This window comes from Fragaria vesca, linkage group LG2 (genome assembly GCF_000184155.1).
Source record: "Fragaria vesca subsp. vesca linkage group LG2, FraVesHawaii_1.0, whole genome shotgun sequence".
Lineage (NCBI taxonomy): Eukaryota > Viridiplantae > Streptophyta > Magnoliopsida > Rosales > Rosaceae > Fragaria > Fragaria vesca.
The window spans coordinates 17,208,428-17,225,294 of NC_020492.1; the positions used below are offsets into that span (position 1 = coordinate 17,208,428).

At 38.9% G+C, this 16,867-nt stretch overlaps 5 protein-coding genes and 1 non-coding gene across 6 annotated transcripts; 4 read left to right on the top strand and 2 right to left on the bottom strand.

Moving 5' to 3' along the window:
• The first annotated feature begins 28 nt into the window (after positions 1–28).
• Positions 29–14,400, top strand: LOC101308531 (U1 small nuclear ribonucleoprotein C-like). Its single transcript, XM_004290669.1, has 7 exons — positions 29–172; positions 276–318; positions 592–633; positions 723–978; positions 1,327–1,711; positions 8,254–8,260; positions 14,381–14,400. Exons 1-5 carry the CDS (start codon positions 165–167, stop codon positions 1,578–1,580), a joined length of 603 nt encoding a protein of 200 aa, XP_004290717.1. The 5' UTR covers positions 29–164; the 3' UTR covers positions 1,581–1,711; positions 8,254–8,260; positions 14,381–14,400.
• On the bottom strand, positions 2,476–5,422 carry LOC101297991. Its single transcript, XM_004292571.1, has 6 exons — positions 3,617–5,422; positions 3,276–3,545; positions 3,037–3,117; positions 2,797–2,908; positions 2,645–2,711; positions 2,476–2,518 (listed from the first exon to the last, which is right to left on the bottom strand). Exons 1-6 carry the CDS (start codon positions 5,420–5,422, stop codon positions 2,476–2,478), a joined length of 2,379 nt encoding a protein of 792 aa, XP_004292619.1.
• LOC101298289 (polygalacturonase-like) lies at positions 5,535–8,279 on the bottom strand. The gene is made up of 3 exons (XM_004292572.1): positions 6,764–8,279; positions 5,643–5,894; positions 5,535–5,560 (listed from the first exon to the last, which is right to left on the bottom strand). The coding sequence occupies exons 1-3, from the start codon at positions 8,277–8,279 to the stop codon at positions 5,535–5,537; spliced, it is 1,794 nt and encodes a 597-aa protein (XP_004292620.1).
• TRNAP-AGG lies at positions 6,319–6,390 on the top strand. The gene has a single exon. It is a non-coding gene; the product is annotated as a tRNA-Pro (tRNA).
• Positions 12,441–13,172, top strand: LOC101298576 (F-box protein At4g00893-like). Its single transcript, XM_004292573.1, has one exon. The coding sequence runs from the start codon at positions 12,441–12,443 to the stop codon at positions 13,170–13,172; it is 732 nt and encodes a 243-aa protein (XP_004292621.1).
• Positions 14,401–15,614: 1,214 nt separating the features above from the next.
• On the top strand, positions 15,615–16,556 carry LOC101298865 (F-box/kelch-repeat protein At1g57790-like). The gene has a single exon (XM_004292574.1). The coding sequence runs from the start codon at positions 15,615–15,617 to the stop codon at positions 16,554–16,556; it is 942 nt and encodes a 313-aa protein (XP_004292622.1).
• The last annotated feature ends 311 nt before the right edge of the window (positions 16,557–16,867 follow it).

The following is a 16,867-nucleotide window of genomic DNA, read 5'->3' on the forward strand; positions in this document are numbered from 1 at the left end:
CGACGCGTCGTTTAGTCCTCTCCATTTTGGGCTTTGAGAATCATGGACGTTTTCATTTAAAACCGGAAAAGCCCAGAAGCATCGTATCTCTTCTTTTCTCTCTTTTCTAGGGTTTGAATCACTTCAGTGCTTCTCAGCTCTCGGATTTCCAGGGATTCAGAGCAATGCCTCGGTAAGACTCTCTTTATTATTCGATCAAGTAGTGAGCTTGTAGAATTTCTATTCTGCGTATTTGATTTCGGCATCTAATTGTTTTTTTTTGGCTCAATTTTCAGGTACTACTGCGATTACTGCGATACGTATTTGACTCACGATTCGGTAAAGTCCTCTCCGTCTTCTTCTTGTTTTGGATTGAATTTTGAATTGTGATTTCGTTGTTTATAGGAGGTAATAGATTTAAGTGTCGGATTGAGCTGGAATAGAAGAATTGGGTTTACGAATTTGGGTTTAATGGAATTTAAATAGGAGAATAGGGCACCTTCTAGTTGATGAAAGTTTGGGATACCTTGGGGTTAGTGTAATCTGAGTTTTGGTTTTTCGAGATTTATCGTTTGCTCAATGATGAAGTTTTTGTTTCTTGGTGTTCTGCAGCCTTCGGTTCGAAAGCAGCACAATGCGGGTTACAAACACAAGGTAATACCGGTTTGTTGTTTCTGTGTCATTACTGTTTTGTATACTGGTTTTATGCGTTGGTTTTGCTAATTTGGTGTATAATTGCACAGGCAAATGTGCGGCAGTACTACCAGCAATTTGAGGAGCAACAGAATCAGAGTTTGATTGACCAGAAGATCAAGGAACTTATTGGCCAAAATGCAGCCTACGGGCAAGTTGGCGCTGCTTACAATCAACATCTAATGGCTCGGCCTCGCATGCCTATTCTACCAAATCCTATGATGCAACAAATGCCGGGAGGTCCACCAATGGCCCCAGGGGGGATTAGGATTCCTGTTTTGCCTAGACCGCCAATGGGTGCTCCAGGTAATGTGGATTGCTTCAGCGTAATTGTTATTTTTTTTAAAAAATTTATGTGCGCATGCATATTGTGGAGCACATTTTCTAGTTTGTGCTGCTTCACCAAGCCAATGCTATTTATTGTTTTGGCATATTTCTATCCATCTTTATGATGCATACACATTATTGTGATTGGCTTGATGATATTGCGAATATCACATACCTAGTTGCTGTCCTTACAATTTTTCTGCAAGGGATTAGAGTTTATACTTGATTTTAATCTTGTGGCCAGACATCGATCACAATATTGTTGGCAGTAGATGCGATGTAATACCCACAGTGTCTTGTCTTGACTCTTTTTCCCGATGTTGACAGGGGTATACCAACCAATGATGCAAATGATGGCTCCACCTGGGGCTCCTGGGATGCCTGGTCAAGTAAATATGCCCATGAGGCCTCCAACTTTGAGTGCTCCACCATCAGTTCCTGGCAGCGCACCACCCAATGCTTCTAATGGTGCTCCTTCTGTGGCTGCACCCCCTATGTATCAACCTAATCCAACAGCACCATCAACCGGAGGCTATGATAGTTTCAATTTGAATGCACAGCCTCCTGAATCTAGTCAGTGATGTAGTTCAATTGGTATGTTGTATTTCTACACTGATGAAAACTGAAGCATCTTGGAATTATGTACTGAATATTGATTGTTATGAGAGTATATTGGAAATTAATGAAGTATGCAACAGTCGTATCTACTTCTGTCACTTGCCTGCTTATGCTAAAGATCACCATATGTTAACAAAGCTAAGGACACAATTATCCTCAGTGTGAAGGTGTTTTCTTCTGTATGGTTTTCAGCATGTGATGTGAATGAGAAGCTTGTTATTCGTTAACCAGTGTAGAGTGTTGTGCGATTAACATTTTTGTACACATTTAACATATTGCATATTGATAACACTTCTGAAAGGGAGGTTTGTTATAAATGGCTCATATTTGAATGTTCTGTAACCAAGCTTTTGTGAGCAACCATATAGTCATGGTTTCTTGGGTTTTTTATTTTTGTTTGTTTCTTTCAGAAGACCACAAACCCCAATGCCATGGTTTCAGCTTTTCAGGGCTCGATCTGGTTGCTCAAAGGGTCATTTTGTGGCCTTGGACATCAAGTGATGGATCTTGATCTCAATTATTCACTCTATTTCCACTCTTTCACCAGTCCTGAATTTGGTTGTGGTGTTCCAATATAAATCCATATGAAGTAAAAAAAACAAAACGTACAGAGAAATTGACAGAAACTGGTTTTTGATCGTAAATTTTTTACATATATACATTCAGACTTAAGCACAAACGGGAGCTAATACCATGCCACAAATTGCCATCAACATGCCAAAAAAACTATACCAGGTTACACAATAACCTTGGCATTTATAAATGTAAAAGCATTCCGAACAAAAATGACAAAACACAAAATGAGCTGCATGGTTTTACATAGTTCCCTTCATTGTGGTAGGCCAAACTACCCGAGGCCTAAGGCCGGACTTTCTTGACAACATCGGTGAAGAGCTGATGTCTGCAAAGCAATGACTAGTTAGAATCATTTCTCACAACAAATGCATCTTACAAACGCAAGGGAAAAACTTATAAATTATTGCTTGTCAAAACCCAAAAGGCCTACAAACCAGTACACCACACTGACCTATTGTATTCCAATCTCTGGGTAACTATGCCATTTAGTAAAAGCTCTGAATTGTAAACTGCTACACCTGCAGATATTTACAAGAATCTCAGTTACCAAGTGATGAATTTCTGAAAAAAGAAAAGGGACAAGATGGGTGGTTTATCAAGTACCTTTTTCAAGGAAAGGTAGACAAATTGCTTCATCTTCTTCACATGAAAGTATCAATAATTTGTCGAGAATCTTTTTACCCTTCGCTGTAGATATCTGGGCTTTCTCCACTGGCTGAGCAACACAACATTTTATTGAAAATTCATTAAAAAAAAAAAATTGAATGGTAATGCAGGAAATCATGAAAATCATTAATGAATTACTGACAACTGAATCACATGTGTAACAGCGGATATAGATACCTTGCCCTGAGCTGTCTTCACCAAGCTTGTCATCATTTCTTTTCCAGGTTTTATGTTCGGAGTAATGAAGACTTTCCGACCCTGCGCGGAAGAAGAGAACACATTTTAGGCAGCAGAAAAGGAAACACATGAAATGACATCATAGCACACCAGACACTGCAGGATAGAACTACCACAACAATACAAGACTGCAAATGCAGAAGAAAGACTCTTAAGAACAAGAAAAGCTTACACATTACCTTTAGAAGCGGACACCGTTTTGCAGAGTCCAGTGAAACAAGCATATTAAAGCCAATTTCCTTTTCCTTTTTGGCATCCCTCAGAATATAGCTCTTCTCACTAATTAAACAGTTTGCTTCCCCACAACTCTCAAGCCACAAATGTGTAACCACTGGTTTACCAAGAGCAATGAATTCCAACATATTCCTTGTACGTGCAAATTGATCTGCTATAAAGTGTGTTGCATCCATAGAACATGAAGCAAGAGCTAGGCCCAGTCGTGCAATGATCTAGCAGAAATTAAACAACATTAGATGCGGATCAGTTAGCTGTTTAAAAATCAAACGGACTTAAAATGTACCTTTTTCTGCTGCTTAATTATATCATCATCCAAATGCTGGCTAAACAGAACCTGAACATAGGCCATACTTCTTCGTCTTCTCAAATCTTTCCAAGTAAAATCGGGCATTGACTCAGAGACACCCAGTTCAATAAGCTCTTTCATAAGAGATGATTTGGGTAAGTTTTTGTAGCGCTGCTTTTTGTGATAGTCATGAGACACATATTTGGATGACCCCATGCTGCCAGTGGTAGAGTTAAATTCTGTACCAGAAAATGTAGGATCTGTTCCAACTAGCTTGCCAGATTGCAATTCCAACAAGGTTCTGTCAGAGTTGTTATTTAAGGAAACCACCGGTGGGCTACACAATGATTGTTCTTTCCCTGCCATATTATTGCTTCTTTCTGGCCTTTCATCAGAAGGGGAGCTGTCCTTGTCAAGTAGCAGAAATGGAGTAGAAGGAACAGGGGCTCTGCAGGAATTCTTTCGAGCATTGCGACCTGTTCTTTTCCCTTTGGGATGACTCCGTAAACCTAATTTTAAGTCGCAGGCTTTACTGCTACTATTTCCCTCTGATGAAACATAAACTGGACTTTCTTTTGCAGCCTTTCTCTTCTTTCTCCTGTAAGTGACAATGTCATTTTTCTTAACATTGTTCGTCTTTTCTACTACATCTGATCCAGCCTCAGAACTACTGATTATTTCAGGTGATTGAGCATTTAAACTTCTCTTCTTTCTCCTGTATGTAACAATACCATTGTTTGATCCAACCTCCATCATTCTTGACCTACCCCCTAACATTGACTGGGTAGTCTGGTGTTTTCCAGAGCCATCCTTGGAATAATCAACTGCAGTCTGTAGCTTCATTTTCTTGACTGACTTGGGAGATTCTGTGCATAAACTGGCCTCGGCAGAATTACTACAAGACTCACCAAAGAATCTGCTTTTTGTCACATTTGTTGCTGCTGCCAAATCAGGATATAACTCTTGCTTCTTAGACGGTGTTTCAGATGAAGCACCTGCTTTCCTTGGTATTCTAGTGGAGCGGTTTCTTCGATTTGCATTCTTGCTAATGCCTGCTACATTGGAAAAATCACTCTTTTCAAGAGAACAATGTTCAATATGAGCTGTACTTTCTGTAGCACCTCCTGAACCAACATCCACAGTATTGCAGCCAGGATGGCTGCCATATGCTAATGCCTCCATAGCTTCCGCAGCAATTTGGGTGTCAAAGCCAATATCAAACATGTCAACCACATCGCCTCCTTCATCACTAGGTTCTAGTTGCAGTTCTGTTGGTTTTTCATTTAAGTGATCTTCCAGTGCATTGACAGACTCGTTTCCAATCTTGTCTTCAAATTCAGTGATGTCCTTGTTGAAGTTTCTAATTATACTCTTCTCTTTTCTCCCATCACCTGAGCTAATACTTTTTGTTTCATTAGCATGCCTGACTTTCTCCTTCCTTGCACCATTATTAGATTGCACCTTACCCTGAGGATTAACCAAAGATGATTCCATCTTCTTGTCTAAATAACAAAACACTCCATTCTCCGGAAGATCAACCCATTCAAAGGCTTTGGCTTTTTCATTTTGAGACCGGAGTTCAACCATCCTCGCCAAACTTTGAGTCCCTTTTGTACTAGTAACAGGAGGGGATTTAACCTTAGTGGTTTTCCTGGTATCAATTCCTGGATAATTCAAACTCAGATCATCATTCAACGACACAAACTGATCAACAAAATCAAGTGCATTGGCTTGGGATTCCTCCCCAGGTTCTTGAGAGTCAACGTAGCTTAACCCTGCAAGCAGCACAGACCTTTCATCCATCACCCCTCAATTTTTATTAAAATTAATTCAAGTAACGTGTCATTCAAACTAGTCAAAGCAAACATTTTTTCATAACATCACTTGTTCAATCATTCAGTAAACACAGATAACTTCATATCATCAAGTCATCAACACCAACTGCCATAAAAAACACAACACAAGAAAAATAAAAACGAAAAGCCCCCAATCAAAAATCTCATTCCAATGCAAGCACACTAACCTGCAGCGCATGTTTGATCCGACGACATATTTCCAAGAGTCACTAGTCTGCTTCCATTAACTTCCTCATCCTCACTGTCAAGCACCACTTCCTCCTCAAACCCAGTCCTCATCTTCTCATCGCAATCCGAATAATCCAACACCTGGGTATCCTCCATTGAAGGGCTATCAGGCACCACAGCCTCATCAAAGGGCTCAGTGTCTTGGAATTGGGGGTGGTTATGATCACTTTCATCTTTGAGTTTCTTAAACCCTAAACACAAAACCAACACATACTCCGATCAATCAAAAATTCAAAACCCAATTCGAAATGCAAACATAAACAGCAGATATGGAACCAGAAACATGATTACGGTTATGAATCGCAGTAAAAAAAAATGAAATTGAATGATTTAATTGAGTGATGAACAGAAATTACCAGATGGGTGAGAGTGAGAATGAGAGGCCATGGCCCAGAAGGGTTTTGTGCTCTGAAGACTCAAATTTTCTGGCTTTGATTAGTAGTGGGAATTAGAAGAGAGGCATTATGGAAAGGAAGCAACTTTGGGGAGGTATTTAATATTTTGAGCTATTTTAGGGTTTTAGTGTTTGGGAGGGAAAATCAAAAGGCCGAGACAGCTGTGGTTGGGGTTTTTGGACACGAACAGATATAACAAAAATTGTAACCAATAGCATGTGGGCATTTGGTCTAGTGGTATGATTCTCGCTTAGGGTGCGAGAGGTCCCGAGTTCAATTCTCGGAATGCCCCCTAGGTTTTTTTTTTTTTAGTGTATTGAAAACAAAAAATGAGAAAGAACACGATGTGGGATATTCTTATTTTAACCGACGTTGATGTACTGAAAACAAATTAATAAGAACACGAAGTGGGTATCAGACTATTAGTGTTGGATATTTAACACTGCAAAACTGTTTACAAAATTTGTCTTCCTAATCTCTTTGGTGGTACATAACTACGTATCAAAGGCTTCCTCGCTGTTGAAAGACCCCATGCAGATCACTTTTTCGTGCAGTAACAACACAAAGCCGTCACCGCCGAAACAAGCACAATCACAAGCACAATCACATACACAAGCAAAAGAACAGGCACTCTTACAATCGTTTTTTCCACAAATTATTATTGCCGGCAGCGGAGGATGTTGGTCCTAAACGACGATACGGATAGGGGGAAGGAGGGGGCGGAGACGGATCATGTGATGTTACTTTGGGAGGTGTTCCCACTGCTGGCGGAAGAGGAGGTGTTTCCACTGCTGGCGGAAGAGGAGGTGTTTCCTCTACTGGCGGAAGAGGAGGTGTTTCCTCTGCTGGAGGAAGAGGAGGTGTTTCCTCTGCTGGCGGCGAAAGAGGAGGTGGATGGTGGTGTTTTGCTACCGGAGCCGGGGGTGGTGACTGTTGTACTGGTGCCGGTTCAAGGGGCGGTGAAGTCGACGGTGATGGTGAACCCTCTATTGGTATGTCACGTAGGTTTGCACATGCAAGAGACTTAGTCACGCCGGTAATTCTTGGCTTAACATTACTACACTCGGACGTGATTTCGTCTTTTTCGTCTCCACTATATGCGAGATCAATATCGGACAGCTCCACATTCTGACACGGCATGCTCTGACTACAGTCGAGCTTGACGGCGACCGGAGACAAAGATGAGCCCCTTATATTCTTGAATCTCACGTCACTGATTTGGACTTTGGATGGAACCATTTGCTTACACATTTTGCCTTTGTCGCAGTAGTTTTGGTTGATGAGGATAGGGTTCTTCACATTCACCATGATGATGTCTTGGTAAAGTATATCCTTAGCAACGCCTTCTGCCGGAGAATCGGGCCATGTCTTGATTCTCGCTCCGTTAGTTGTGCCAGTTAGTGTGCAGTTCTTGACCGTGACACCGACCACTGGTTGTTCATCTGGATACTTTCCTAGACTGCCAATGCTTATCCCATGTCCTGGTCCGCAAGTAATGTTGGACACTAGGATTTCGGTTGCGCCATCACCAATTGAAACACAATCGTCACCGGTTGCAATGTAAGAGTCGGAGACTGTGATCTTGCTCGAACCGGCGATGTGGATTCCGTCAGTGTTAGGACTGTCTTCGGGTGCTGTGATGGTGACCCGTTGAAACGTAATGTTGCTGGAGGCATGAACACTAATGTGAAATTTTGCACTGTCCATAAATGTTATGTCGCTAATAACTGAATTGTTGACGGTTTTGAACCTAACATCGACGGGAGTTGAGTGAAAGTGCTTGTCCTCTTTCCAAGAAAGCTCTCCTTGTCCGTCGAAAGTTCCACCGCCGGACAATGTGAGCTTGTCGATGGTCTTAAAGTAAACCCAAGAGTCATCAAGTTGGCTCCGGTCTTCTGGAGCCTGCAACATTCCTTGGAGCTGAAATTGAATAGGAGCATTGCATGGACCTTCAAAACTTATTTGTTCCAATAACTTGTATGTTCCAGTTGGAACTAGGACGGTACTCGTCGACCCTGATTCACATGCATCGGTCCACGCCATTGTTAACGCCTTTGTGATATCGGAGTCGGGGTTTCCACCATATTTCGAGCTTGTCACATCAAAGATATTGGATTGATCATCAGCTGCAACGGTAGATGCTAATAACAATGAGAGCAAAAGTAATGCCAGGATGTTCATCGACTTCATTCTCTGCTAGCTGCTTCTTAATCTGTTTGTGGTTCCGTACTACTAGAATGCTTGTGTATTTAGAAGGATGAGTAGTGTACAAATTCCTGATCGTTCTAGAGATCTGGCACTAACATTTTAGAAAGTTGAAAGAAAACAATAGGCAAGTAACAGGAAAGCAAGTAGTTGTTTTCCTAATCCCAGTGGAATTGGTAATGAACTATATATATTCCTAATCATTTTAGAAATAACAGCGACTAAGATTTTAAAAAGTTATTTTGAAAGACTAAGATTTTGGAAAGTTAATTGAAGGAAAATAATAGGCAAGCTGTTGAGATATTAATCCCACATCGGGAATATGGGACCTTGTCTGTGGGTTAGTAAGGGTTTGGGCCACTCCATCTATTGCCAATTGGTTTTAGACGTGAACTTCAGACTACTTTATCATAGTATCAGAGCATCAGCAATTGACTTGGCATGTTGCAGGTAAAATATTCAGATGTTCTCCTTTTCCAAGACCTGTTGCTGGTGTCTTGTATTTATTATATATTTTCCTGGTGTTTGACGGAGTAGTACCAATCAGTCTTGTATTTATTATATATTTTCCTGGTGTTTGACGGAGTAGTACCAATCATGCCATGATGCAAAGCTGCAGCACCTGCACGATCCAGCCAGTGCACCTCCCAGAGCTTCAACTGGCCGGCGCTACACCACAACTCTCAAGCCACAAATGTGTAACCACTGGTTTATGGTTTACCAAGAGCAATGAATTCCAACATATTCATTGTACGTGCAAATTGATCTGCTATAAACTGTATAAAGTGTGTTGCATCCGTAGAACATGAAGCAAGAAATAGGCTCAGCCGTGCATTGATCTATTAGCAGAAATTATACAACACTAGATGCCGATCATTTAGCTGTTTAAAATCAGACAAATTTATAATGTACCTTTTTCTGCTGCTTAATGATATCATCAGCCAAATTAATGCTGGCTAAACAGAACCTGAACATAGGCCATACTTCGCCTTCTCAAATCTTTCCAGAAAACTCGATTAAAGCTCTTGAGTTGTATATATAAAGAGTAAACTACGTGAACAGTGTAAGAAAATATGGACTCATCAGTCATCACAAGTTTTCCTCCAGCCATAAGGAATTCAATTTAATGTCAAACTTGTCTGCAACATGAATTTGGTATAAACATCATCCTTGTACTTAATGAAGTAGTGCATCGAATTCATTGAGATGTAGGGAATCCATTGTCTGAGATAACAAGAATATCTCACAAGATGTACTACATATCATTCTTGTTGAGCTAATCCTTATGCATATCTTAGGAGGATATCTGAGGAAGACTACATAAATAAGTGGCTAGGGTCCCTGCATGTTACCACCACGATATACTAGCATTCCAACATACAGAAAATCAAAGCCTTAAACTTCCTGCATCTCTGCATTCTGCTCAATGGCTGCTACCATGGACTTCAATGGTATATTCTATATACTTGTAATACCACTATGATTGTGTCAAGTAGATAACGTAGTGTTGTGAGCATGATTTGTATTAAGTATTTTACTCAAGTTGATCTGTACTAATCCAGTTCCTCCAATGACAGGTTTTTCAAGGAAGCGTTTCTTCAAAAGATTCTTAGAGGTATTTCGAACAATCTCCTTTTTCTTTTTATGCAATTTAATTTAGGAATCCCCGATCAATTTTCCAAATCAACAGATGGTAGACTAAAGTCACTAAACTGATTTTGAATTCACATCTTTTTGAAATCCGAATTGAAATATCTCCTGAGTTCTGACTTCTGAGTACTAATGACGCCTTGTATTCAAAGTGCTTCTCCTGGTCTGCAACATATTAGGAAAAACTTCATATCCTTCTCCACATCATACATCTACAATGAGCTAGTTTTGTTAACCTTAATATCTAAGTTCTTAACCCGTATTTCTTTTCCATGTTCCTAATTTTAAATTTTAATACATGTAGATAGCAACATTCTATGCGATCAAACCACGTCGAAAAAGTCCACAGAAAAGTGAAATTGAGGACCGGTGCGATCTCCCTCATGAACTTGAGAAAATTGAAATTAGGGACTGGTCCGATCTCCCTTGTGAACTTCTTTCACTCGTAGCTGAATATGCAAGCCTAATCGAGCTTCAGAGTTTCTGTCGTGTTTGTAAGGCTTGGAACTCTGCTTATTCTACTGTTTTACCTCAGAAGCTTGAGACCGAAGTAAACAAAGCTGGACCTTGGTTTCTACTGTATGATTATAAAAATCCTAAGTGCCAGGTGCTAACTGGAAGTGGCATCGTACTAAGGATGGCTTCTTCTGTTCCAACAAGGATGTGCTTCCATGTTTTTCTTTCACTTTTTTTCTTGTCGAAGAATAGACCTTCCACAGTTCCCAGACTCGGAACTCACTGATCATGTTGCAGCAGTTTCATGTTCTCCAACGTCCCAAGATTGCATGGTTTGTGTATTAGTCGTAGAAATAATACTGAATTGGAAGCCAAGGTATTAAACCTTGGAGAAGACCAGGCATGGACACAAATCAACTATTCTTGTGCCCGACTTGACATTCATACAATCAAATTTGGTGCTTATCACACCGGAGAATTCTGCTTTTTGGACCGCAGAACTGATAAAATGCTCAAACTACGTACTAAAAATCGAGCTCATAACTTGAGTGTTGTTCGCATAACTAAACCCTCCCCAAAAACGACACCAGGAGCATTTTTCTTTGAAACAGATGAGCTGCAGAATAAGTTCGCTGACATGAAGAAGAAGCTGGGGTTGAGAGAGGGTGTTTCGATTTTTACTTGTGGCACAACAACACAGTATGAAGGCCACACCAAGTTCCTTTACAATGAGAGGATTAGTGATAATGTGAAAGTATTCAAGAGAAGACATTTCAAAGGGGTATGGATGCAACCAAGACTTGATTCTAGAACAAAACCCATCAACAGAAAATAATGAAGCTCAGAATTAGTAATGCTGAGTAGTACTCCTGCTCAAAAGAATTATAAGTAATTATTTTCTTATAATATGTTTCTAGGTGACATTAATTAGTATGTGTATTTGAATGATATTCTTTTCTGTTAGCTAGTGAATATAGTTCTCTAAACAAAATCATACAAACAAGACTAGATTAATACAGCTAGCAAACCCCAAAGCTGCAGAAACTGATGCATATCGGAAAGGTTCTTGACTTCTATCTTTAATGGTAAACTCTGTTATCTAAGAATTGGAATCAAGGTAGAACTAAGCATCAATTAGAATCTTTAAAAAGGAACCAATTAAACCCTTTTTTCTTCAAGAATGAACCTAAACAAAGTTTATGTTCACTGGTCTTCCATTTCGATTTTTATTTTGATTCATGTTCATAAATCATGAGTACAAAAATTCCCCAATTCCTAACATTTAATGATTTATCCATTTAATTTTTTTTTTTTAAAGTAATCCTTCTAGTTAATGCTTCTCTTTTTACTTTAACAGTTAAGCTATTTGTTAGCTACTAGAATTATAACTCTGATCGGTATATAAAGTACTACCTAGACAGTTCTGTAATCTATATTCCAATGACGTTTGTTCTTCTTGGGAGTGTTTCATGTACAAAGCTCTAAAGGTACTAGTATACTTTTCAATCATATGAATCCATAATCAATTTCAAAAGTTCTATCATTAGGTGATTTCTTTCTTGTAGGGTTTTTTATTTGTTCTCTGTCGCTTCTGTGCTCATTTTTTCTCAACTTCCCTTGATTATTTTTTAGATTCAAAAAAAAAAAACTTCCCTTGATTATTGATATTTATCTGTTGGTTCGTTTCTTTTCTGTTATCAATCTGATCTCAATCTTAATGTTGTGATATTTGAATAGTATGATGATGATGGCGACGATGATTAGTATGTATGGCCCGGATCGATGTACTAACTTGTTCTGCTGGACATGCATGTTAGAAAAGTTACTTTACTATGTGGTTCAATGCTAGATAGATGGAGTTTACTATGCTTTGTATGAAACTATGAATGTATATGAATGTTAGAGATGATTTGTTTATATGTTTATGTTGTTTGATAATCCTAAATCATTGGTTTCGATGTTCATAAATTATCATATTTATGTGTGTGTGTGTGTGTTGGTAGCAGCAGATACTGCAACTGCTATGGAAAAATGGCAAACATGAGGCACATGCAATGGTCTGATCTTCCTCCTGAACTTATCACAGACATAGCAGAACGTCTAGGCCTACTGGAGGTTATGAGATTCCGCAGCGTCTGCCAGTCTTGGAACTCTGCCACCTCTTCTACAATGTCAGCCAAAATTGAATCTGTACTAAAATATGAAATTTGGTTTCTACATTATGGTTATGATTCTGCTGGCCAATGCCAGTTGGTAACGGCTGAAAATGGTAACATTACCATGAATCTTCCGGAGCTGGATGAAAGTACAACTTGCATCGGTTCGTACCAAGGATGGCTTCTTATGTTCAAACAAGGAGGGTCAATGTTCTTCTTCCGCCCCTTCTCGAAAACAAAGATAGACCTTCCCAAGTTCCCAAACTCTGAACTCACTAACCATGTTGCAGCATTTTCATCTCCTCCCACTTCTGCTGATTGCACAGTTTGTGTCCTCAGCCGTAGCACTAGCAATGATGATGAGTTGGAGCTTTATCTACTTCGTCGAGGCTGCAATGAATGGAACCAGCAGCACAAGCTTAACATTCCACGATCCTCCATTGATACAATTAAATGTGCTGCTTATAGCAAAGCAAGAGAATTCTACTTTTTGGACCATGGTGATAACCTCCTCACGTTATCAGTTACACCCAACCAAGAAATTCGCTGGAGGACTTCTAAACTAGTCGATACCATTGACAATTCACCAGGAACTTTTCATCCTTGACCAAAATATTTTGAGAAAGCTGACATGATGAACAAGCTGGGGTTGGCAGATCATCATGAAGATGTTTCATTTACTGTTTGTGGTACACAAACGGAGCATCATGGTGTAGACAAATTTATTTATAATGAGATCTATGAGAAAATCAGTAATCATGATGAAGAATCCAAGAGCCATCAGAGAAATTCAAAGGGGTTTGGATCCATCCAACATTAAATCAAATCTCTCCAAAAGAGCAGAGTTGGTAACTTAATATGAGCGCTTAAGAGTTGGTAACTTAATTAGTTTTGAGTGCTTTCATCATTGCAACCTTTTGTATTGTAGTAAACTTTGAGTGATACATATGTTTTATGGGTTTCTGAAGTGTTTTCTTTTTTCAGATCTTTGTTATAATGTTCTGAGTCTTCAACAATGGCATTCATCATTGGTTCTTTTTGTTTTTTGTTTTTTTTGTTGTTGATGAAAGTTGGCTGATGCCCTGTCTTCAAGCTTATTAATAAAATTGTAGAATACAAAGAAAGTTATAAAGTTTGAACATTATATTACAATAATCATGAACATAAATAATACGGGGAGTCTTTACATATTCTACGCATTCTAACAAAGTACCATTTAACAAATAATGCACGGATGATTACTCTATTTGTTTTGACAAAACGATGATATATCGGAAATATAACTCTATCACAAAGAAGCATCGTTACAACTTGCAAATAGCAATCATGAAATGAGAATTTTATTGGGCACTAAGGTCGCAGCAGCCATACCGTCTACTTGAGTTATTTGAATTTAATCGGGTGAACAAATCAAATGCTACAACTAATCAATCGTGAGTCGAACTTACCACAATACCACATTTCAATTCTCACAACCTCTCACTTAAGAAAGGAAGAGACTATGTCACTAGACCAAATAGTCATGGTAGTGGGCATCTTTTTTTTTTTGACAGAAATGAATAATTCATTAAAAAGGGACAAGCCTAATTACAACGCCTGCAAAAGCAAGGCTAAAAAGCTTTTAAAATCAGAGAGTATGTGTCTCCAACTCAATCAAACAAGAAAGAGTAAATGAAGACAAACAACTCGCTAAACTATGGACCATCTTATTTGAGTTATTTCTTGTAAAATTGTTTACGTCTTGGACTCACCTCTAAAAATGCTGCTTTATGCCTTTATTATTGGAAAAAGAAATAGGTTTTTTTTTTTTTTTAGAAGGGAAAAGAAAAAAAAAGGTTCTTGGACTAGATAAATTCGAAAAGGATTTGAAATGTACACTACTACTGAAATCTGAACTCTGATTGTGAGTTGTATGTAGATATATACAAGGACTGTGCCCACAATTAACACGATACAACTTCAGTAGACCTTGTTCTTCAGGAGAGGTGGCTTCATCTTATCATCTAAATCAAAAAGGTACTGGTATGTTTAGCTGTTCTATCTTCCAATTGCATGTCGAACATATACAAACTAATTAGTCCTACTTCATAAGAAATATGTTGATTTATTATTGATTTGTCAATCATGAATCGAATAATATGCATGTCGTCTGAAAAATATACCTAATTCTTATTAGGTCTTGAAATTGAAGCTCTATAAATCATGAATCTACAAAGGGATAACAATATGGTTAACCATTGTATTTGTAATCGGGTGCTGATGTGTTCTCCAGGTTTAAAACTTGTTTTTTGGGGGTGACGGTGCAGGGTGTCGATTAATTTGTTGGATGAAGGAGATTTTGTTCTTCATATATATAATTTGTTATATTACCAGAACTTGATATTCCTTCCAGCTTAAACTTCAATTTGATTTGTAGTTGTTTACGTACTCTTGATCCCCCATCCACTAAAAATAGAAAGAAAGAAAAAAATCTGGTTTGCAAGTTTGCTAATCATTGTGAAGTGATTTGGGAAATTCTATATGGTACCTACTCGTATGTGATACCTACATTTACAAATATGACAACATATTTGTAGTCAAAGTGGTAATGCTAATTCGTATTGTTTGTAATCTTGTTCTAATAATTATAATTACAAAATGTACAACAATTTTACAACTTTTTGAACAAATTGTTCTCATAGTTGTAAATTTGTTCAACTTCATGTAAATAGTGTAAATAAATTTAGTAAATTTGTTCTCAATGTTGTAATTTGATTCATAACATCGTAATTTTTGTAAAAGTATATGTAAAATAAAAGTAGAATATACATCACAATAACCATACCATAGCTTGTCTTGAAGTGATTCTGCTTTCAAGGCTTAAGCAGTTGTTTGAGTTAGGGTCAGAGGTCCTTTGTAGTCCATAACCCTAATATGGCGGACCTAATGCAGATGCATATTGGATGTGCTAGCTTACTGGAATTTTTGTGCTTCCTTCTATAGGTCATAACCTTGGAATTTGATATGTTTATGTTGTTTTGAAGCAGCACACCAAGTTCAAACCCGAGCAATGACCGACCAGAAGAAAAAGTGTAAGGCGCAATGGTCTGATCTTCCTCCTGAACTTCTATCTCCAATTGCAGAGTCCCTAGACCTAATCGATCTTCTGTGTTTTCGCGGAGTGTGCAAATCTTGGAAGTCTGCTTCTTCCACAGCCTCAGCTCAGTCTTCAGCTAAACCATGGTTTCTAGTGTATGGGGAAAACAGTTCTGAGTGCCAGTTGCTGTGTGAGAGTAATAAAAAGTACACCATCAGTCTCCCGGAGCTGGTTGGAGCAACTTGTATTGCCTCATCCCAAGGATGGTTGCTTGTATTCCAAGAAAGCTCAGGCTCAGTGTTTTTCTTTTGCCCCTTCTCTCGCGCGAAAATAGACCTTCCCAACTTCCCAGCCTCACAACTCTCCGACCACATTGCAGCATTTTCATCTCCTCCAACTTCCCAAGATTGCATCCTCTGTGTCATTAGCCGTGCCGACAATGATGAATGGGAGCTCAATTTACTTCGCCATGGAGCCGAGGAATGGACCAAACACAATTATTCTAGTAAGATGTATAAGATAGACGCAATCAAAGGTGCTGCTTACCACAAAGAGGGCAGAGAGTTCTACTTCTATGACCCCAAACCTCATCCAAAGGTACTCGTCTTTTCTACTGACAACTTGAACGCGCAGTGTTATCAGATAGTGCGTAACGGGTTAGGTACTTGGACTTTACCATTTGGTTATTGCAAGGATTATTTCGTGACAGAGAACCTTAAGAACAAGCTCGAGTTGGCAGAGAATGTTTCGATCTCTACTTGTGGGATACAAATGGAGATTGGTGGCAGAATTATTTGCGGTGAGAGCATTACTGCTGCTGATGGTGTTACAGACCAATCCAGTAGCCGTCAACTCAAAGGGGTTTGGATCCACCCCAGGTTCTACCAAGTCTCGTCTAATAATCAGAGTAGATAATTCAGAGTCTGCCTAATTTATCAATGCGTTTGGATTAAGAGGAATTATAGTTCTGGTCTGTTATTTTCTGTTTTCAGGTTTAGTAGTCCCACCGATCACTCCAGAACTTCAAGCTTTTGGTTTTTTTTTTTAGGTCTTGATTTTTTATTATTGGTGAACTTGGTACTGGTTCTTTGCCAAATGGTACTCAAACTTCCTTATTAGCATTATACAGATGAACTGGATTTATTTAACTTCCAAAGTACTCATTCCGGATTTTCCTGCAGACCTGCAGAATTAAAGGAGCTGCAAAGCTTCCAACTGTTTTGTTT

Bases quoted from the DNA above. Each gene is read 5' to 3' on its own strand.
- LOC101298289 (XM_004292572.1), bottom strand. From the start codon at position 8,279: ATGAACATCCTGGCATTACTTTTGCTCTCATTGTTATTAGCATCTACC. The intron at 5,895-6,763 runs GCAATAATAATT...TTTTGTGTTTAG, and splicing joins ACCAACATCCTCCGCTGCCG to GGTTTAAGAAACTCAAAGAT. The intron at 5,561-5,642 runs GTTAGTGTGCTT...TTTTTATGGCAG, and splicing joins GGATCAAACATGCGCTGCAG to TTGGTGTTGATGACTTGATG.
- LOC101298865 (XM_004292574.1), top strand. From the start codon at position 15,615: ATGACCGACCAGAAGAAAAAGTGTAAGGCGCAATGGTCTGATCTTCCT.
- LOC101308531 (XM_004290669.1), top strand. The intron at 634-722 runs GTAATACCGGTT...ATAATTGCACAG, and splicing joins ATGCGGGTTACAAACACAAG to GCAAATGTGCGGCAGTACTA. The intron at 979-1,326 runs GTAATGTGGATT...CGATGTTGACAG, and splicing joins ACCGCCAATGGGTGCTCCAG to GGGTATACCAACCAATGATG.
- LOC101297991 (XM_004292571.1), bottom strand. From the start codon at position 5,422: ATGGATGAAAGGTCTGTGCTGCTTGCAGGGTTAAGCTACGTTGACTCT. The intron at 3,546-3,616 runs GTACATTTTAAG...AATTTCTGCTAG, and splicing joins TAATTAAGCAGCAGAAAAAG to ATCATTGCACGACTGGGCCT. The intron at 2,712-2,796 runs GTACTTGATAAA...AAATATCTGCAG, and splicing joins TCTACCTTTCCTTGAAAAAG to GTGTAGCAGTTTACAATTCA.
- LOC101298576 (XM_004292573.1), top strand. From the start codon at position 12,441: ATGGCAAACATGAGGCACATGCAATGGTCTGATCTTCCTCCTGAACTT.